At 43.4% G+C, this 22,338-nt stretch overlaps 1 protein-coding gene across 1 annotated transcript in view; it reads left to right on the top strand.

The window, feature by feature from the left end:
* The window catches only part of ndrg2 (NDRG family member 2), a gene marked incomplete at its 3' end in the record, with an annotated part of 53,764 nt that extends 32,077 nt beyond the window's left edge, over nucleotides 1-21,687 (top strand). The window contains exons 9-16 of the mRNA XM_080017423.1: nucleotides 5,461-5,517; nucleotides 5,862-5,965; nucleotides 10,691-10,729; nucleotides 11,217-11,268; nucleotides 11,353-11,400; nucleotides 18,387-18,422; nucleotides 20,537-20,588; nucleotides 21,524-21,687. Coding sequence (XP_079873549.1) covers nucleotides 5,461-5,517; nucleotides 5,862-5,965; nucleotides 10,691-10,729; nucleotides 11,217-11,268; nucleotides 11,353-11,400; nucleotides 18,387-18,422; nucleotides 20,537-20,588; nucleotides 21,524-21,687 — 552 coding nt within the window. The remainder of the gene's footprint in view (nucleotides 1-5,460; nucleotides 5,518-5,861; nucleotides 5,966-10,690; nucleotides 10,730-11,216; nucleotides 11,269-11,352; nucleotides 11,401-18,386; nucleotides 18,423-20,536; nucleotides 20,589-21,523) is intronic.
* Nucleotides 21,688-22,338: the final 651 nt, after the last annotated feature.

Below are 22,338 nucleotides of genomic sequence, written 5' to 3'. Positions count from 1 at the left end.
GCATTTACTGATCAGTACTACCCAATATCTGATTGGCAGCTGATCAATAGCACATTGGTGTGTTCCGTCTAGAGTTTCAACACAAATGTATGTTTAGATTTGAGTTTGTGTAGGGTACAATGCAGGATACAGAACTATCAAGAGTACAGCCCTTTGTAGGGTAGCGTGCAGGCACAGTACTATAAAGGATACAGTTCTATGTAGGATACCTTGGGGTAGGGTACAGTACTAATTAGTGTACAGTAGAGGATACAGTACTCTGTAGGGTGTAGTACTATGTAGGGTACCCTGTGGGATACAGTACTGTGTGGCGTGGTGGCTCAGTCATAACAAAGAAGGTTCTGTGTTAAAATCAGGATAGGTTTAAACTCAATAGGGGCCTTTTTATTTGGAGTCTGCATGTGCTCCCCATGTTCACGTGTGTCGCCCCCCCGACCCACCCCCACCCCAAAGATGTATCTTATTGGTGTAAGACGCCCCTGCCCATGCTCCTGAGCAAGGCATCGGTCAATGTAGAGTAGGTCCCCAGTCGTTGATACATGGCAAAACATCAAATACTAGGATATGGGTAAGATGCAGAGAAAGAATTTCCCCAAGAGGGAATAATAAATAATAATAATAATAATAATAATAATAATAATAATAATAATAATAATAATAATAACTGGGATTTATACAGTGCCTTTCAGGAACCCAAGGACACTTTACAATGGAAAAACAGAATAACAACAAACAAACAAGGCAGCGTAGATAATAAAACAAGACAGGGTAGAAAATCAAAAAAAGATAAATAACAGAAAAATGAAAACAAAATGGTATCAGGGGCAGTAGGCCTCGTTGAAGAGGGAGGTTTTTAGCAGGCTTATGAAGGTGGCCAGGATTGGAGCATTCCGAATGTCAGTGGGGAGAGATTTCCAGAGAGTGGGGCCTGCCACAGTCAAGGCTCTGTCCCCGAAGGTTCGAAGCCTCATGTGGGGGCTGGAGAGCAGATCCGTGTCTGAGGACCGCAGCTTCAGGGACGGGGCATAGGGGTGGAGGAGGGCAGCTAGGTACTGCAGGTGAGGGCGTGGTGGGATTTGTGGGTTAAAAGTAGGGTTTTATAGGAGATAGGGGATTTGACAGGGAGCCAGTGGAGATTGATGAGGGTGGGGGTGATGTGCTGCCAGGGCTTGGTGCAGGTGAGAACTCTGGCAGCAGAGTTTTAAACATACTGGAGCCTGTCCAGGGCTTTGCGTGGAACCCCAGACCGGAATCCATTGCAGTAGTCGAGACGGGAGGTGATGAAAGCGTAGATGTTGTTTTCCACCCAGAATGTTTCAGCCACGGACTCTGACAGTGATGGGCGGAGTCTGGAGATGTTCTTGAGGTGGAAGAAGGCAGATTTGGTTATGGATTTGATGTGTGAGTGGAATGAAAGTGATGAATCGAAGATGACGCCTAGGTTGCGTACTCCAGAGGGTGGAAAGATGGGGCAGTCATCAACAACCAAGACAAGATCTCCAACCTTCCTGAGCAGTGCCTTCGGAGCCACAACCATGAGTTCAGTTTTGTTATTGTTGAGTTTGAGCATGTTTGAAGACATCCAGACTTTGATGTCGTGGAGGCAGTTTAGAAGAGACTAAGGGGGGAGGCAGGAGGATGGTTTTGTCTGAGGTATAGCTGGGTGTCATTTGCGTAGGTATGGAGGCACAGACTATGGTGGCGTATGATCTGACCAAGGGGGAGCATGTAAATGGTGAAGAGGAGGGGCCCAAGCATGGAGCCTTGAGGCACGCCTTGATCAACTGGGCCAGGGGAGGAGCAGGAGTCCCGATAGAGACAAACTGCTTCCTGTTGGTGAGGTCGGATTGGAACCAGGAGAGTGTAGTACTGGAGAGGCCAAGGTAACCAAATAGACGGTTGAGCAGGATAGTGTGGGCGACTGTGTCAAAGGCAGCTGAGAGGTCAAGGAGCATGAGGATACTGATGTAGCCTACATCAGCAGCAATGAGGAGGTTGTTGGTGATTTTAATGAGGACAGTCTGTGGTGTGGTGGGTTCTGAATCCGGATTGAAAGGGCATGTGAAGCTTATGGTTGGACATGTGCTGTTGGAGTTGGGTGGCAACTGCTCATTCCAGGATTTTGCTTAGGAACGGAAGGTTGGAGATCGGGTGGTAGTGGTTGGGGTAAGGGTTAGAGTCGAGACCAGGCTTCTTTATGATTGGTGTGATTGAGGCCATTTTGAAGCTTGTGGGAACCGTGAAGGATTTCAAGGAGGCGTTAATGATGCCCACCATGACAGGAGAGAGGGAGGGAAGGCAAGCCTTGACCGGGGCTGTCGGCATGGGGTCCAGAGAGCAGGTGGATGCCTTGGCCTTGGTGACCAGCATAATCATTTGTGGCGCGTCCGCAGGGGAGAAGGAGAGACAGCACTGCGGTGGGCTGGCAGTTGGGGGTACAACACCCTGTGGTTGGGGTGTGTGTGGGAGGGCAGGCAATTGGAGATGTTGGTATATGGTGTCCACTTTGGCATGAAAAAAACTCCTTGAACATGGAGCAGCGGTCAGAGGGGTCAGGGGATTGAGAGGGATCGGGGGCGGAGCAGCTGGTTTATGGTGGAGAACAGCATTCTGGGATGGCTTTGCTGATTGCCAATGAGGGTTGAGTAGTATTGGATCTTGGTTCTGGAGAAAGCTTCTTTGTAGGCGATCACATGTTGTTTGAAGGCCTCGAGATGGACAGTGAGGCCAAATCTCTTGTAGAGCCTCTCCAGCTGGCAGCCGCTGGCCTTCATGGTGCGGAGTTCAGAGGTGTACCAGGGGGCAGGGCGAGTGAAGGAGACAGTCCGGGTTTTGAGGGAGGCAAGAGAACTAAGGCTGAGGGAGAGGGTAGAGTTGTAGTGGGCAACCAGGCCATCCACAGTGGTGTCAGGGGGATCTAGGGCCAGGTGGGTCACAAGGGTGTTGATCAGGGCTGGTGTACTCAATGCCTTGAGGTTCCTGAACATGATGGTGTGTTTAGCGGATTGCTTGGGCAGGAGGTCAGGAACAGTGAACAGGACAGCATGGTGGTCAGAAACAGTCAGGTCGAGGCACTGAACATGGGAGGGAGAATTGCTAGTAGTGCACACCAGATAAAGTGTGTGGCCTTTGGCATGGGTGGGACCTTGAACGTGCTTTGTGAGGTTAAAACAGTCCAACAGTGACAGGAAATCCATGGCAAACGTACAGCTGGTGGAGTCCATGAAATGGAACAGACAGTGGTAAGCAGTTCAGACAGCTCAGACAAAAAGGTGGTGGAGGCTTTAGGGAGCCGATAGATGAGGACAACCTCGAGGTGTGCAGTGAGGGAGAATGCAACACATTCAAAAGAGGTGAGGTTTGGCACAGAGAGTTCTTTGACAAGGATGTCTGCTCGGTGTATTACAGCCAGCCTACCACCATGACCTACCATGGGCTTCTGAATGTACACATATCCAGGGGGTGTGGCTTGGTTGAGTATAATAAAGTCCTGTTGAACTTGCCAAGTTTCTGTTAAACAGAGAAGGATGGAATAGTGCGGTCCGAGTAAACAGACATACGACAAGCAGCCCTGTGGACATAGCGAGGGCGGTGCAGGACTCTGATGGATTTGATGTCAGCGAGGCAGTTTAGAGTGGAGTGGCAGGAGAGAATCATGAGTTCCAATAAGCACCATCTCTGCAACAGGTGAGCGCCTATCTCAGCTAGCGGCACTAGCGGCGCTAGCGGGAAGAGCTAGCAGTGAGATAATAGGGCTGGGAGCTGACAAGCCGACAAGCCGCCGATCCAGTTTCAGCGGGGAAAACAGTAAAATGAAAAGCCTCGGGTAGTTGCAGCAGTGGGCCAAAAAACAGAAGTAGCGATGGCCAAAAGTTCGGGGAGACGAGAAACAATGAAACGGACACGTTAACATGCAGGTGAGAAGCGGGAACAAAACATGCCAGTGTCCTCTCATCGCATTCACAGATGATGAAGAAAGTATACATATGTGCTGACATACTTTGATTGTACCCTACATAAAATATGGTAGTACCCTATTGGCCTGCATGATATGAGGAAATCTGCGATGTGCGATAATGTTTAATATTGTTATGATATGACATGATAAATTAACAATTATTAATGTGTGCATATTAGCTACAGGTCCTATGTCTTTCTGCTTTAATAGGTACACTGCTAATGTAGACCCCAAACATTGAATACCCTATGTACACGGAATAAAGACATTAAATAAATTATTTCATACATGCTTTTATTTAACAAATTGCACAAGAATACCCAACCAATTACACAGAGCATTAATTTATATAATGTTTTATATATAAAACATGATAGCTTTCATAAATTACATTTTCATTTCCTAGCGCCCTTCGTCTAAACTCAACAAAAACATCTCTTGAATTAAAAACAACTTACTTACTTATTTACTTTACCACCCCTCAAAACGCTGACGTTGCATATATCAAATTCCACTGTGTTATTTTTGAACTCTGTCCTAAAATAATTCCACATTGCAGAAACATTTTGCTCACTCGATGTTATTGCTGCTAGTCATTACCACATGACTTCTCTTTACAGTACGTTGCGCTATGTTGCTACTACTTTACGACATGTTGTGAATGAGCTGCGGATACAACACTGCGGCTACAAGTGCAACAAGTGCCTTTCACAGTGGCGTTTCCAAATACATTTTACAATTTGCACACATCTATTTTTAGTTACAAATGCATGCAATGTGATTTTTCTTAATCATCGTGTTCAGACAGTCTTTTGCAATGTGTTTAACACGCATGTTCAAATCGCGATGACGATGAAAATACAATTTATTACGATTTATTATTGACACTGGGCCACTTGACTCACTTGTTCACTGTTTTTTAGATATAAAAGCCTGGATGTCACAGAAATGTTTACAGATCATCCAGGATAAAATGGAAGCATTGATCACTGGTTCTAAGGCTCAGAGAGAGAAACGATAGGGTACTACTTAGGGTACAGTGCTATGTAGGGTACAGTGTAGGGGTACCGTACTATGTAGGGTATAGTACTATGTATGGTACTACTTAGGGTACAGTACTATGTAGGGTACTACTGAGAGAACAGTACTATGTAGAGTACTGCTTAGGGTACAGTATTATGTACGGTATAGTACTTTGTAGGGTCCTGCTTAGGTTACAGTACTATGTAGGGTACAGTGTGGGGTACCATACTATGTAGTATATAGTACTTTGCAGGGTACAATTTAGGGTACAGTACTATGTAGGGTACAGTACTATGCAGGGTACTACTTTGGGTACAGTACTATGTAGGGAACTACTTGGTGTTCAGGGCTATGTAGGGAACAGTGTAGAGTACCGTACTATGTAGGATACAGTACTACACAGGGTACTACTTGGTGTACAGTGCTATGTAGGGTACTATGAAGGCTACAGTATTTAACTCGGTTGTGTTTTCCTGCAGCTGAGCTCGGTGACGTCGTCACTCAGCGAACAGATTCTGAGCCACCTCTTCAGCCAGGTACTGGCTCCATGGAAACAGGGAAGAATTTCCATGTATTCAAACATTTAGATTATAAACATATTGTTGTTTCAAACTGGTGGATCTGAAAAAATAAGAAATTTAACTGATGGACCTAAAGTTTTGATTATAGATCATTTATAGCTATTAAACTGGGTCTGGCTGTTTCCAGGAGAAGATTACATTTTAATTTTGTTTTAATTTAGTGTCAACCGATTTGTTATAGCCATTATACAGATATGTTATAGATATTATATAGATGTGATATGTATATTATATAGATATGTTATAGATATTATAAGGATATGATATGGATATTATATAGCTGCTTCCTGTCTCTCTAGGAGGAGATGTCTTCCAGTACCCAGCTCCTGCAGTTCCACCGGGACCGGCTCTCCAAGGCATCCAACCTGCAGAACATGGAGATGTTCTGGAAGAGCTACAACAGGTGCACAAACCCCAAAACAGTTATGATAAATCATATCACATTATGTTTCATATGCTCGTTTCTAATGTGTAATGTAACCTCTAATCTTTGTCTCTAATCAAACCTCAAATCTCTTTCTCTAATCTAACCTCTAATCTCTTTCTCTAATATAACCTCTAATCTCTGTTTCTAATCAAACCTCTTACCTCTGTTTCTAATCTAACCTCTAATCTCTGTCTCCATTCTAACATCTAATCTCTGTTTCTAATCTAACCTCTAATCTCTGTTTCTAATCTAACCTCTAATCGCTGTCTCTAACCAAACCTCTATTCACTGTCTCTAATCTAACCTCTAATCTTTGTTCCAATTTATCCTCTAACCTCTGTTTCTAATCTAACCTCTTATCTATGTTTCTAATCTAACCTCTAATCTCTTTCTTTAACCTAACCTCTAATCTCTGTTTTTAATCTAACCTCTAATCTCTGTTTCTAATCTAACCTCTAATCTCTTTATTTAATCTAACCTCTTATTCTCTGTTTCTAATCAAACTTCTTACCTCTGTTTCTAATCCAACCTCTTATCACTGTCTCGAATCTAAACTCTAATCTTGGTCACTAATTTAACCTCTAACCTCTGTTTCTAATCTAACCTCTAATCTCTATTTCTAATCTAACCCCTAACCTCTGTTTCTAATCGCTGTCTCTAATCTAAAATCTGATCTCTGTTTCTAATCTAACCTCTAATCTCTGTTTCTAATCTAACCTCTAACCTCTGTTTCTAATCTCACCCCTTACCTCTGTTTCTAATCTAATATTTAATCTCCATTTCTAATTTAACCTCTAATCTCTGTTTCTAATCTAACCTCTAATCTCTGTTTAAATCTAACCTCTAATATCTATTTCTAATTTCTGTCTCTAATCTAACCTCTAATCTCTTTCTCTAATCTAACCTCTAACCTCTGTTTCTAATCTAACCTCTAATCTGTCTCTAATCCAACCGCTTCTCTGTTTCTCATCTAACCTCTAATCTACATTTACATTTACATTTAGTCATTTAGCAGACGCTTTTATCCAAAGTGACTTACAAGGGAGAATAACATTCAAGCTACATTGCGACAGAGATTAGTGTAACAACGACATTCGTGTAACAATATATACTGCAAGGTAGTGCTAAGTAATTGTAGATTAGGACAGGAGGTACTCACTGAAGAGCTGGGTCTTCAAGTGCTTCTTTAAGACAGAGAGGAAGGTCCCTGCTCTGGTCATTTTTGGCAGCTCGTTCCACCAACGTGGAACTACAAATGAGAATAGCCTGGATTGCCGTGGCTGTATGGCCGGCAGAGCCAGGCCACGCTCATTTGACGAGCGCAGCATCCGGGGGGCAACATGTGCTCTTACAAGAGCATTTAAGTAGGCGGGAGCATTCCCAGCAATCCCTCTGTAGGCCAGCATAAGAGCCTTGAACTTGATGCGGGCGGCTACAGGTAACCAGTGGAGCTCGATGAGCAGCGGAGTGACATGTGCCCTCTTTGGCTGGTTGAACACCAGTCGCGCTGCCGCATTCTGTATCATCTGCAGTGGCTTCACCGCACAGACCGGCAAGCCTTTAAGAGGGCGTTGCAGTAGTCGAGACGAGACATCACCAAGGTTTGTACCAGCAGTTGAGTGGCATATTGGGTCAGGTACGGCCTGACTTTTCGGATGTTGAGTAGTGCAAAGCGGCAGGACCGGGAGACGGCGGCAACATGGTCCGAGAATGTCAGTTGGTCATCAATAATGACACCAAGATTCCTTGCAGCCTTGGTAGGTACAAGAGATAGAGAGTCGATTTTAATATCAATGTTGTGATAAATACCTTGTTTGGCCGGGAAGACCAGCAGTTCCGTTTTCGCCAGATTTAGTTGAAGATGATAATCCTTCATCCATGTGGATATGTCAGCGAGACAATCCGAGATCCGCGTTGAGACAGTAGGGTCGTCGGGCGGGAAGGACAGATAGAGTTGAGTATCATCCGCATAGCAGTGATATGAAAAGCCATGTGAGCGGATGATCGGGCCCAGTGAGGTGGTGTATATGGCAAAGAGGAGGGGTCCTAGCACCGAGCCTTGGGGCACCCCTGTGGTGAGGTTGTGAGGCACGGACAGCTGGCCTCGCCATCTCACACTGAACGAGCGCCCAGTAAGGTAAGATTCGAACCAGGAAAGTGCACTGCCCGTTATGCCCATACTTGAGAGTATGGACAGGAGTATGCAATGATTGACAGTGTCAAAAGCAGCTGATAAGTCAAGCAGAATGAGAACCGAGGATTTGGCAGCAGCTCTAGCAGTTTGTAAGGCCTCTGTCACAGACAACAGGGCTGTTTCGGTGGAGTGACCACTTTTGAAGCCAGATTGAAGTGTATCAAGAAGGTTGTTTCTTGACAGGTACTCTGTAACCTGTCTAGAGACCGCCCTCTCTATGGTTTTGGAAAGGAATGGGAGGAGAGAGACCGGCCGATAGTTTTCTACTTGATTGGGATGGAGTGAGGGTTTTTTGAGCAGTGGTGCGACCCAAGCCGCTTTGAAAGCGGAAGGGAAAGTGCTGGAAGTTAGGGAAGAATTAATCACATGTGTGATTGCCGGGGTGATAGTCGGTGATATGGCTTGAAGGAGGTGAGATGGGATCGGATCTAGCGGACAGGTAGTAGGACGGCTACATGTCAGTAGTTTAGATACCTCACTTTCAGCGAGGGGGGTGAAACCAGGGAACGATGAGCCTAGGGCTGGAGAAGACAGGTTGTGAGTAAGTTGTTTAGTGAATTGGCTGCTGATGGCTGCCACTTTGTTAGTAAGAAAGGAGGCAAGGCAGTCAGCAGTGAGGTTAGTAGCTGGGGGAGGTGGTGGAGGGTAAAGCAGAGACTTGAAGGTGGCGAATAACCTTCGTGTGTCTGTGGCACAGTTGATCCTATCGTTGAAGAAGGCCTTCTTGGCAGCAGTGATGCTGGAAGAGAAGGAGGACAGCAGTGTCTGGTAGCTTGCAAGATCCTCAATTGTGTCTGGTGGATAGTGGACACAGGCTATCCAGACATGAGCTCAAGGTGGAGCAGAGGGAGTCAGTGGCATCATTAACCTGCAGAGAGGAGAAAGTGCCGTGGGGTGGAAACGAATAGGAGAGCACAGAGGAGAAGTGGGTGGGAGACAGATTGCGGAGATTGCTGCGGATAGTAGCCATGGGTGGGGAGGTGGGGGGTTGTTTTGGTAGCTGTTTTGGTAGCATTGAAGTGGATGAAGAAGTGGTCAGAGAGATGAAGAGGAGTGACCCATAGGTTGTCCGTGGTACAGCTCCAAGCAAGAATGAGATCAAGCTCTTTGCCAGCCTTGTGAGTCGGTGGAGTCGGGACCTGTCTTAGGTCGAACGAGCCCACGGCCAGATGGTCTGGATGTGTGGGAGAATGTGTAGTTAGTGGAGAGTGCAGCCGGGGTTGCGCTATCTTCCGGTTAAATCTCTGTCTCTAATATAACCTCTAATCCTTGTTTCTAATCTAACCTCTAATCTGTCTCTAATTTAACCTCTAACCTCTGTTTCTAATCTAACCTCTAATATATTTCTCTAATCTAACCTCTAAACTGTCTCTAATGGAACCTCTAATATATTTATCTAATCTAACCTTCAACCTCTGTCTTTAATCTAACCTCTAATCTCTGTTTCTAATCGAACCTCTAACCTCTGTTTGTGATCTAACCGCTGATCTCGGTCTCTAATTTAACCTCTAACCTCTGTTTCTAATCTAACCGCTGATCTCTGTTTCTAACCTAACCTCTGTTTCTAATGTAATATTTTATCTGTCTTTAATCAAACCTCTAATCTCTGTCTCCAATCTCTGTCTCTTATCTCTGTCTCTCCTCTATCCTCTAATCTCTGTCTCTAATCTCTGTCCCTAATTCAACCTCTAATCTCTGTCTCTAATCTAACCTCTAATCAGAGCAGTGTTGTTAATGTGTAATGATTCTCCAATGGAGACCCCCCCCATGTTGACACACAGATTATTTGCTTTCTCACATGGATCATTGCGATTAGATGCAAAACAAGTGCAAATTGCACTCAGCAGCAAAACATTATGGCTGTGTTTGTGGCGGCATATCATAAGTACAATATCTTTTGTGAATAGGACACTAAAACGGCGCAGATAGTGGCAGCAATTTGCCCCTGCGTTTTCCTAATTGCCACAGGTGACACGGCTGGAGAGTTGGTAACGGGCTCTACAGCTTCGTGTCTCAAGGATGGAGTGGCAGCCGATTCGTTGCTTCTGATGTCTGGGTGCATTCAAAAACCTCTTATTTTTCAGTTACGTATTGTATCTCTGACAGACATAACTGGTGCATGGCTGAACTTTAACAAAAACACATTATAAATGGTTTGTTTTATTATATTGACATTTAACAGCATTTAAAACCCTCTATTTTGGATTTGTGAAAACTTTATTTTATTTCTGAATAGAGAGGAAAGGTGTATTTCACTGGGTTTTTTTTCATACACAGGCCATTTAAGATCAGTATCGATGAAGAACTACTGTACTTATAGTAGTCAAACCTGGACGAAATTAAAATTAGAAGCCTAAACAGCATTTAAATCTGTATTTCAGATTTGTGAAACTGTTATTCTCTTTGTGAAAACAAGGAAAAGGTGCATTTTACTGTATTTTTTCCACTTCAGTGTCTCTAGTGTCTCTAATCTAATCTCTAATATGTCTTTTATTTTATTTCTCTAGTCGCAGGGACTTGAATATCGACCGAAACACCACCTTCAAGTAAATTTCACTGCTTCACCGCCACATCCTATGACACTAATACAAAATATTTTTCTTATTCCTCTTCTTCTTCCTTCTTCTTCTTCTTCTTCTTCTTCTTCTTCTTCTTCTTCTTCTTCTTCTTCTTCCTCTCATCACATTTTAATGACACATTGTGAAAGGATCATTAAATTCTTAACCCATGTGTTCCGCCATGTGAGTTAGGGTAACAATAAGCTAACACTCAAGGGCATGGCTAGACTGGGACAAGAAATTGAAATGGGTGTCTCTGCTCTATAGGCCAGCTGTTGGACAAATGATTATTAGTTTTTTATTAAAAATGCCCGGTGGGCTGGGTTACCAGTCAACTCCTGCTTTAGGGTTTAAGATAAGAGATTACCAAATATATAAGATAAGCAGATCAAACTCCAAACTCTTCTTTGACCTCCCTGACTATTATGGACATATTTCTAAATTATGCTCTTCCTCCCTTGCACCCCCCTTCCAGGTGTCCTGTCATGCTGGTGGTAGGGGACCAGGCTCCGTATGAGGAAGCTGCCGTAGGTTCTTTGCAAGAGAAACAAAATTGCATTAGCATTAGCTTCGAGCTGTTTACTCATTGTGATTACTACTGTGTCCACCAGGTGGAGTGCAACAGCAAACTGGACCCGACAACAACCTCCTTCCTCAAGGTAATGCATTCTGATTGGTCAGTGCCTGTTAATAACTACCATTGCCACGGCAACCAATTCTCCACCTGGTTTCATGTCCCTTGTATCACCCCGCCTACATGCTCATGTTAACGCTAGATAATGGCACCATCTGGTGGCATCATGTCGTTCACAGCATGGTTGAAGTTCCCTGTGGTGCTGATGTTTAGGCTGAGGTAGGTGTCATTTTTAGTGTGTTCTAGTTTAAGCATATCTAGACAGAATTTGTATTTGTGGTCCTGGAGACTGGACCTTTTTGGAATATGATCACAAACACCCCCATACCACTTTCCATCAGTTTGTACAGCAGACCATTATGCCAAATTGAGTCGATAGCTTTTTTGAAATCGACAGAGCTGGAGAATAATTGTGACCCAGCAGATTTTAGGTACATTTGGTACCTTTTGACTTTTATATTTTTTTCGCAGAATTTGAAAGTGGAGAATCAGAGTTTCAAAACAAGGTGTCACTTGTGCCAAATCAAGCAAATATTTTTAAAGCTATGACTTGTTAATGACGAGGGTGCAGAAAACTGTGATTCTGAGATAATCACCCTCAAAGTTTTCCCACCACTGTTCTTGGAGTTATAGACCTCCCTCTCCGAGCGTATTTCCTTGGGCTGCAGAAATCGCTTCTTGTAATAATTTCTTCCATTGTAACAACATCGGGTGTGTCATCGGTCTCCTCCAATGGTTCTTGAAAATATTCTGTTTCATCATCACATTCAGGTTGAAATCCGCTGTTTGAAATGTTCTCCAAGTCCGGGAGATTCAGCATCGGTGTCGGAGAACTGACTATCGTCGTGGAAAATGTAGTCCAGAATGAGCTGCTTACACTGACTTGGATCTATTGCACTGGTCAGATTAAGGTCTAAGACATGATTTAGATCTTCCTCCACCCGCTTCTCCTAATTCATAACAACACGGAGGCGAACGTTTTCCCAGACATGTGAAACCGGAGCCTCATTTTGTTTACGGAAGTGACGTGAGCATTTATTTTTCGATGGTACACGTTAGTACACGCCCCCTCCACAAGGATGTCTCCATGTGTGCGTAAAAGTAGTACAATTTAAAGGTTGAACTCTATCAAAACGGTTTCACATTGTGACTTTATATCACATCAGCGTCTTGGTAAGTGAACTGTGTTTCCCCATGTAATCGAACTGGAATATTTAATTCCATGGTTTAACATTTTTCTGCTATTTAAAAATCTAACTCGGTTTTGAAAATACGTTGAGAGATAAAAAAAAAAATCACAAGGGAACACAAATCTGGAAAAATCGAATTTTTCTTTTAGAAATGTTTTTTCAACTTATTTGGCAGTTCCCATTGATTTTAGAAATGCACGACATAGCGGGTTTCACTGCGGTGGGTCACAAATTGCTTTAGTTTTTGTTTATTTGGTTGTCAAGTAGTGTGTTGAGGGTGGAAATGTAGGCTGTTGTTCAGTCATTTGTTAAAAAAAAAGGCAGTTTGGGATTTGCTTAGGACGTTACTTTCTGTGAGGAAGACAAGTTAGGTTCGAGTTTGTCTCCACTTCTGTGGAGTGACGTCAATAGAGAGTTAAGACCAGCATGTCGGTAGGTTTTTTCATCTCATTGAGGATGTACCACAGGCCCTCTTTTTTTGGAGTGCTTTTATGTTGTTCTCTAGTTCTTTTAATGTAATTGGGGACTTTGTAGTTGTTTCAAGTTCAAGTTCAAGTTCAAGAGATTATTTGTCACATACATATACATACGGTTGTAGTTTATCATGTCTGTATTGTTGCTGTTTGTTCTTCTCTTGGGAACAAATAGGTTGAAGAACTTGTTAAAGCTAGGGCCACATTACTGAACGTGTTTTCAAGGCAGATTTGGCAACATTTGAGATCGAGAGTCTGGGGTAGTCCAGGGCAGTCTGGGGTATTCCAGGGCATTCCAGAGTATTCCAGGTAGTCCAGGCTATTCAAGGTAGTCCAGGTAGTCCAGGGGCTCTGGGACCCCACACGACCACAGGCCTACGCACCACGGGTGTGCCCAGAGCCGCACGGGCACCCATCCAACAGCAGAGCCCTGGCAGACCAGGAGGACCCCCACATGCCCCAAAACATTACGACATTGCCCCAATTTTGGAAGAATCAAGTATTAACCCTCTGAGGTCGACAATCACGCCTGCGCGATTGCAGGAAAAAATAAGTTACTTTGATTCATAAATCTCTCTCTACCGCCATGTGAAAAAATGCCAGAAAGCTTAGAATCGCGACTTTTGGACTTTCCGTTTTAGAATATGATAATTATTAATTTAGGTTAAAATTGGGCATTAAGTTAGACCATGCATTTGTTTTCTCTATCTGTCTCTCTCCAAACCAGCACCTAGTTATCATGTCAATGGATTCGCAGCCCCCGAATCTGCATCCCACGGAATCCCGCTGGGCTGCAGTCGTGGCCCAGCTCCGGTGGGATGTATGGACGAATTTGATAAATAATCATGCCCTGATACTGAGGAAGAAAGAAGGACAGCATTTTGAATCGAGAAATGACCCAGCTGAGGACCCAATACCTGACGATGAGTAAGTAACATTTTTTTTTACGAACACAAGCTATGGTTGAAATTATTTCTGCGTCTTGTACACCCGTTCACTAACGCTAATGCTAGCTAGCCAGAGTACTAGTGGATGAGTAGCTAGCTAAGCTAGCTAGAGACAGTTCAAGGAATCCTGTTTGCCGCGACAAGAACACTGTCAAGTTAGCTAACGTTACTGGCATTACCGGCGGTAGCTACAGGGTAAAGAGATGGGAGTTTTCTTTTGCTAAGCCAGCTTAGCATTGCACAGCACATTCTAGGTAATAGCTGAAAGCACGCAGCATTTATGCAGCTCTGCTCTCCTCTCCACTTAGCCCTATCCTGCATCTTACAACCTTTTTGTTCAAGTTCAAGTTCAAGTTCAAGAGATTATTTGTCACATACATATACATACGTTCATACGTTTTACTATTGGTTACAGTGACCAACACACCCCCACTCCAAGCTGCCACACAACAGCCACGTAGTCTTCCTAGACGAAGGTATGCTTCAATGAATTTTCACTGAATTTGCACTCTGTATGTGTGTTTGTTCAAGTTCAAGTTCAAGTTCAAGAGATTATTTGTCACATACATATACATACGGTCATACATATATGCAGTGAAATGTCATGACACCCGGTGATTACGTACAATAAGCTCTATAAATACTAAAAAATACCAAAATGTGCGTAATCGCCACAAGGTGCTCGCGCAGGCAGCCGCAAGGGGAGGCGCCACAATCGCGATTCTGGGTCCTATAATTATATAATAGAATTAATTGACTGTGTTGTTTGCATGCAGTCCATAAGTTGGCGAGCTATATGGAATATGTGGCATTCCCCTGACTGGTGTGATGTATGTGGTCTGTAGAGATATGTCTGATGACGTAAATATCACATTTCCTTACTTTTTTTAAAATTTGTTTTTACAGGATGAGAATACTTCAACAAGCTACAGCCACAGGAAATCATCTGGCACCTACACCAGCTAGCAGGCCAAGACCGCATGCTCCTCTAAATATATATTTTGTTCATGAATTAAAATTTTCATTTGATTTGAACGTGATTGTTGGTTCTAGAGTTGCTTGAATCTTCTTACCTATCACCTAAAATCATTTTTTGGAGTTTTTGTACATAGTTTGTGTCATTTTTTCAATAAATCTTTCAAAACAAAAAAACATTTCTTATATTTCTTGCATTGCCCAACTTCTACTAGCCTACAACCTCATTCCTTTGTCTGAAAGTCTGACAGAGAGAGTCCCGCCTGCTGCAGAGCCACACCTCTAATGGCCCCCACCAGGGGGTCATGAATCTTGATGTCATCAGCTAATGGCTCATTTCACACCTTGGGTCAACTGAAATAAAGTTGTGAGCAGTTGCGATAAAACCTTGTTTTACCTATTTACACGTCAGATTTGATCAACTATTCTGACTTCATTGTGTAACCAAGACCTTGATGAACAACCTTTGTATTGACAAAACAGTTCGTCAAAATATTCTAGTGTGTGCTACAACATTTCTGGCGGCAACACAAAATACAAAAACATACTTTTTATATCTTGTGTGTTTTAGATCTATGTAAAAGATGCATTGTATTACTGACCAAACTATTGATAGCATATCAATGTAGCTGTGATTTTCCTCCATATAGATATATCAAGCACTTTGGAGTAAGAGTGTGTTAAGTTGATTATATTTAGATAAATATCAGACCACACCAAAATCACAACGCTTCTCTGAATTCAGCAGGGACTCCAGAGGGTTAAATGAAGGTATTATGTCAGTGATAAAAGTAGCCCATATTTCATTAAATGAATCAGCATTGTTTTTGGATATTGCCAATAGTTTTTCCATTGAGATGTATTCTATTAATAACTGTAACCATTGGGATGTGGTGAGATTATCTCTGTTTTTCCAAATGAGTAATACTATTTTCTTGGCAATTGTTAAGGCGATCAAAATGGGTTGGTGGTGTTTAAGTGGTGGGTCGACTGAATAGAGGTCGCCGAGAAGACATATAGTTGGGGAGGCTGGAATGCTGCAACCCAGAAGGGTTGATAGCTTCTTGGTGGTGTTTGTCCAGATTGCTAGGATAGGGGGGCAGAGCCAGAAAGCATCTCTGGTATTAAGGGAAGAGTGAGAGTAAATGTCTATATCCACAAAACCCATTTTGAACATTTTGTGTTCCGTGATATGAGCTCTGTGCAGAATCTTATATTGGATGAGTTGCACTTTGGAGTTGCGGGTCATGAAAAAGGTGTTGGGTTAGGGTTAGCCATTGCTAATAAGCTTCCACAGGTTGATATTGGTGGGAAAAGCAAGGTCTCTTTCCCATTACATTGTAGGTAAAGATAGAGTGTCATCTGTTTTATATTAAAAGTTTGTATATTCTGGAAAAGGGATTTTTTAAATGACCGATATGAGTGAGCTGTTCAATTATTGGATGTGAATGAAGGATGTTGTTTGTCAATTTGATTTTAACTTTTCAAGATTGCTGTAGTTGAAGGAATTGAAGGAACCTGTGACCGACAATATTATACCTTTGGATTAAGGCTGGGAAGGATATAAGCAAATTGTTTTCAAAAATGTGAGGGGGGTGTTCTTGCCTCCGGCCTCCTGCACAGTGTTTGTCTACCTGTGTGATGAGGGTGACAGGTTCTCGTCCTGTTCGAGTGAACTGTCACCACAGACATGAAAGTGTCTCATCCTCCAAGATGGAGAACACGTCGTCATTAAGTATGGAGATTCTATTGGTCAATTTAGGTAGCACAAAGGAAAATATTTTTCTCAGTTGAGGAAAGTTCCTTATTAATTTCTAACCAGATGGGAAAAGCTCCTGTTTTGATTGATTAAATGGAGTGGATTCGTTCTGATTTTTACCAAATTCAACTTATCTCCTGAGTCTCTTGTTTGACCCCTGTTAGTTTGGTGGATGGTACTACCAGCCCTCTGTATTTTAGAGGGCAGCCAGTGGGACCATCTCCTCTGTACTGTACCAAGTCTCTTGTAGAATCACAATGTTTGCCATTTCTTTGGTGAAGTCTGGGTATCTACTCTTGATACCAAAAGGCAGTTGACTCTAGACCTTGTATATTCCAGGATGAAATGGTAAAAGATTTGTACTCCATCATCTCTGGTTGTAATCCCAAGGTTTTAGGCCTGGACCATGACAGAATTGAGTGCACTGAGCATCCGGTCTATGCTCAGGTCACATGGCAGGGCTCCGGCAGGTGTGGGGTTGGGGCCTGCTCTGCTCAGGGTCTGAGCATATGTGTGGTGTGCGGTTAGCAGAAGCGGGTTTGGTCTGACCTAGGGTGGTGGCGACTGGTGGTGCTGTGGTCTGGGTGCAACAGGATGCCCTCTAGGTACAGCAGGATGTCCTCTCAGTGCGGCCGGGGGCCCTCTGGATGCAGCAGGACGCCCTCTGGATGCAGCAAGATGTCATCTTGGTTCAGCCATGTTCCCTCTGGGTGCAGCAAGGTTGGAAGTGCTGTATTGAAGATGTGGTCGTAAAGGCTGCTCAAGGGTAGGCCAGGTAGAGATTTTGTTTTAGGGAACAGTCTCATGCATTTACCCTTTGGATAAGTGCAGGGTGAATTTCTCATCTCGGCAGCAGGGCAGAGATGACAACGTTGGTGTTGGGAAATGTGGAAGAAGGTTTTTCCATAGCTCCCTTAAGTGATGTGACAACCTCTTTATGCTGGGATCTTAGGTTGTTTGCTGTTGTGGATATGAATGTGGCTGGGGGACCCCAGGTGGACCGCTGTCAACAGCTCCATTGCATGCCTTGTGTTCCAGCACCTGAGTATAGCAACTCTGTGGTCTGGGAAAAGTTTTTTCTCTTCTACAAACCTCTCAATGGAGTCCATGAGGAGCACAATCTGTGGTCTTGCTGCAAACTCATTTTGTATGGGGTTGCTTTCAGTGGGTGTGGTAACAGGGTGGCTGGAGGGAGGTTTTCTGTCGTTTGTGGCTGATGGCTTGGTTTTGCTGAGGGAGTGGGACTGCTGTCTGGATATTGCTGTACGCATTTTCTTCTAGGGTAGGTGGCTCTCTCCCAAGTCCTTCACTGCTCAGCTTTCTCAACAATCCCTCAAGCTACAGCAATTCCTCCGTGGGTTTTTCCACTACAGTCCATAGAGCAGCCTGGCAGCCTGGAAGCAGGCCTGGTTGGAGTGTGTGCATCTTGTGTTGCATCTCTTCCCCTAACAGAGGGGTAGCACTCTCTTATGGCAGTATGCCATGCATTGGGATTGTTGGTGTGGAAAATAATGTTGTTTATATTACCATTCTTTTGACAGTGTGCAAATAGTATTTCTAGACTGTTCTTCAAGAGATCTTCTTTGTGTCTGTCTGTCATCTATCAATCAATCTGTCTGTCTGTCTGTCTGTTGGGCTTTTAATTTTTACCATTTTCTTCTTTGCAGATGGCTGATGCGGGTGGTCTGCCTCAGCTCACTCAGGTAACAACGGGCAGCACTTTACCTGACCATACCTTACCTTACCGTACCATACCATACCATACCATACTAAACACTACCTTACCTTACCATACCGTACATACCATACCATACCATACCATGCCATAGCATACCGCATCATACACAAACCCTACCATACGTGAAATTATCTTATCTTACCTTACCTTACCATACATACCATACCATACATTACCATACCATACCATGCCATACATTACCTTATCTAACCATACCTTACCATGCCATACCTTAAATTATCTTATTTTACCATTCCTAATCTTACATTGCCTTACATTACTGTGCCATACCATACATTAGTTTACCTTACCACACCATACCATATCTTCAATTATATTATTTTACCTTACTATACCATACCATACCATACCATACCATACATTTACTTAACTTACATTATCTAACCATGCCATACCATACTATACATTGTTTAACATACCATACCATACCATACATTAATTTATCTTATCTTATCTTATCTTATCTTATCTTATCTTACCTTACCTTACCTTACCTTACCTTGCCATACTATTCCATACCATACCATACCATACCATACCATGCCATGCCATGCCATGCCATGCCGTGCCACATCTTACCTTACCATACCATACATAACCTTACCTTTCCATATATAGCATACCATACATTACCTTATCTTACCATGCCCCCCCATGCCACACCATACCTTAACATACCATACATTACCTTATCTTACCATACCATAACATACATAACCTTAACATACCATACGTAACCTTCCCTTACCATACCATTAATTACCTTACCATATATACAATACCATACCTTATCTTACCATATATAGCATACCATACATTGCCTTACCTTAACTTACCTTACCATACCTGACCATAAATACCATACCTTACATTACCATACGGTACCGTACCATACCATGCCATACCATACATTAGATTATCTTATTTTACCGAACCTAACCTTACCTTACCATGCCATACCATACCATACCAAACCTTACCTTACCTTATAATGCCATACCATACATTACATTATCTTACCTTTGCATTCCAACCATACCATACCATACCATACCATACCATACCATACCATACCATACCATACCATATCATACCATGCCATACATTATCTTATCTTACCTTACCTTCTCATGCCATACCTTAAATTATCTTACCATACATAATCTTACCTTGCCTCACATTACCATGCCATACCATACATTAGCTTACCTTATCACACCATATCCTACCTTCAATTATCTTATCTTACATTACCTTACCTTTCCTCGCTATACCATATGTTACCTTCCCATACATACCATATATACATTACCTTATCTTACCTTATCTTACCATACCATACATACCATACCATACCATACCATACATTATCGTAACTTACCTTATCTTACCATGCCATACCAAACCATACCATCCACTACCTTATCTTACCTTTCCATACTATAGCATACCATACCATGCTATACCTTATCTCCCTTACCCAATACCTTACCTGACCATACCATACCATACATTACCTTTTCTTACCTTACCTTACCTTACCATACCACACATACCATACCATACATGACCTTATCTTATCTTTCCATACTATACCATACCATACCCGACCATACATTTCCTTACATTACCTTACCTTACCCTAACAATAATTGCATACTATACATTACCTTGCCATACATTACCTTATCTTACATTTCCTTACCATACCATACATACCATACCCTACATTACCTTACCTTGCCTTACCAAACATAGCATAGCATATATTACCTTTCCTTCTCTTACCGTACCATACCATACCATGCATTACATTGCCATACCATACCATACCATACCATCTATTACATTGCCATACCATAGCATACCATACCATACCATACATACATTATATTACATTACCTTATTAAAACATGCCGTATATACCATACATACCCTACAGTGCATTACCTTTTCAAACCATACCATACCATACCATACCATATAATTCCATACCATACCATTACCTTACCTTACTTACCTTAACCTTACTGTCACCTTATTTCTGTTTATCTACAGCCCGCTAAACTGACAGAGGCGTTCAAGTACTTCATCCAGGGAATGGGCTACAGTAAGTTGTATTTATCCGTCTTTACGTCCTTCTGTTCTCTTGCTGCTTATTAGTCCACTGGTGGCTCTGTCTCGGCAGAGAGACCAGATGTCCTTTCCTCAGCAGCTTTCTCTATCTTTTCCTGGTGCATTCAACGGTGTTCCCATTCAGCTTAGAGATATTTCTAAAATGTCCATGGTGCCTCAAGCATCCATATGTAAGGAGTGTAATGTTGGTTCCAAGGTTCCATTCTCTGGTCTGGATCCTCCTTTTCAGTTCCTTGGCAGAGCCTTTCCCAGGGAGGATGAGCAGTGGGATCCCTCGTTAGTTGGACCACACCTCCAGTCCCTTTTCAAAATTTGGGACCACCATGGCGACAGCATCGCTCATCGCTGGTGTCAACCAGGGGGTCCTTGGGTTGCCACCATAATGGCCCTACCCACCTTCTGGCCACAACCCTTTTTTGGAGTGGTTTGGTTCTGTTGCAACCTCTCTCACACAGTAGCGATGAAGGGGAAAGTCTGTTGACAGGTTCAGACTCAGATTGAGGTTGGAATCCCTCCAGACAGGGTCCTCTACCAGTCCTTCCCATGGAAACCCTCACTTCTTGTTTGGGCTTCCCAGGTCTGACTAGCCTACCTCCCCTATATGATCCAGTTCACCACCAGGTGGTGCCAGAGAGCTCTGCTCCTCTCTTCACCGAATGTCCACAACATTTGGCCTCTGGTCCGATGAAAGAACTATAAAGTTGATCATAGACCTTCGCTCTAAGGTGCTCCGGTATCAGGTACACTTCCCTCTGGTGGTGAAATATAAAACAGTTTCTTACTTTGCCTATCTCTCTCTCCCTCTCTCTCTTGTTCTCTCTCTCTCTCTCTCTCTCTTGTTCTCTCTCTCTCTCTCTCTCTCTCTCTCTCTCTCTCTCTCTCTCTCTCTCTCTCTCTGTCTGTCCACAGTGGCCTCCTCCTGTATGACCCGGCTTTCTCGCTCTCGCACCACCTCCCTATCGTCCTCCTACTCCATGGAGGACTCGCGCTCACGTTCCCGAACCCTGAGCCAGGGCTCGCAGGGCGGGCAGCTGCCAGCCAGCCCGTCCCAGACCATGGAGGTGTCCTGCTGAAGAGGGGGAGGAAGGGAGGAGGGAGAGAGGAGGAGAGAGAGGCAAAGAGAGGGAGGGGAGAGAGGGAGGTTAATCAACTTTAAACCATGAAGAAGAATTCCTAATTGGTGGTGACTGACTCCCAAGAGCAGATGAGATCTCTGCCACTCATCCACCCATCCTTTCATCCACCCATCCTTTCATCCACCCATCCATCCTTTCATCCACCGATCTTTTGATCTATCCATCCACCCATTCATACATCCTTGAGTGATAGGGGGATTGCCTCTCTCCCTTTTGGAGCCTATTAGCCAATAGAGCCCTTTGACCTGAGTAAGGAAGCCTGGTCAGTAGAGGCCACACCTCCTTGTGTTAACTTATAGTAATAATTCTTTGTTATGGTAACGGTTGTAATGGGAACTGATGGAAGGAGGTTGAAGTCTGTCCTTTTAATCTGCTTTGTCTCTGTTTTATTTTCATGTGTGTCAACACTCTCAGCAGCTGATTGGCTGATGTTTTCCCTGGTGACGGCCAATCAAAGGCTGTGTTTCGGGCTTCCATTAGGCCCATGCACGACCAGTCCATGGGGAAAATGAGCGGATATTCTGCCAAATGATGCAGTTTCTGTGTGTGCACATCCTGGTCCTACTCCCACTGGAGCCCAGTCTGGGA

The sequence above is a fragment of the Zeus faber genome, assembly GCF_960531495.2.
Source record: "Zeus faber genome assembly, chromosome: 17".
Taxonomy (NCBI): Eukaryota; Metazoa; Chordata; class Actinopteri; order Zeiformes; family Zeidae; genus Zeus; species Zeus faber.
Note: the sequence above shows the minus strand (reverse complement) of the source record. Positions and strands in the feature narration are given on the sequence as shown.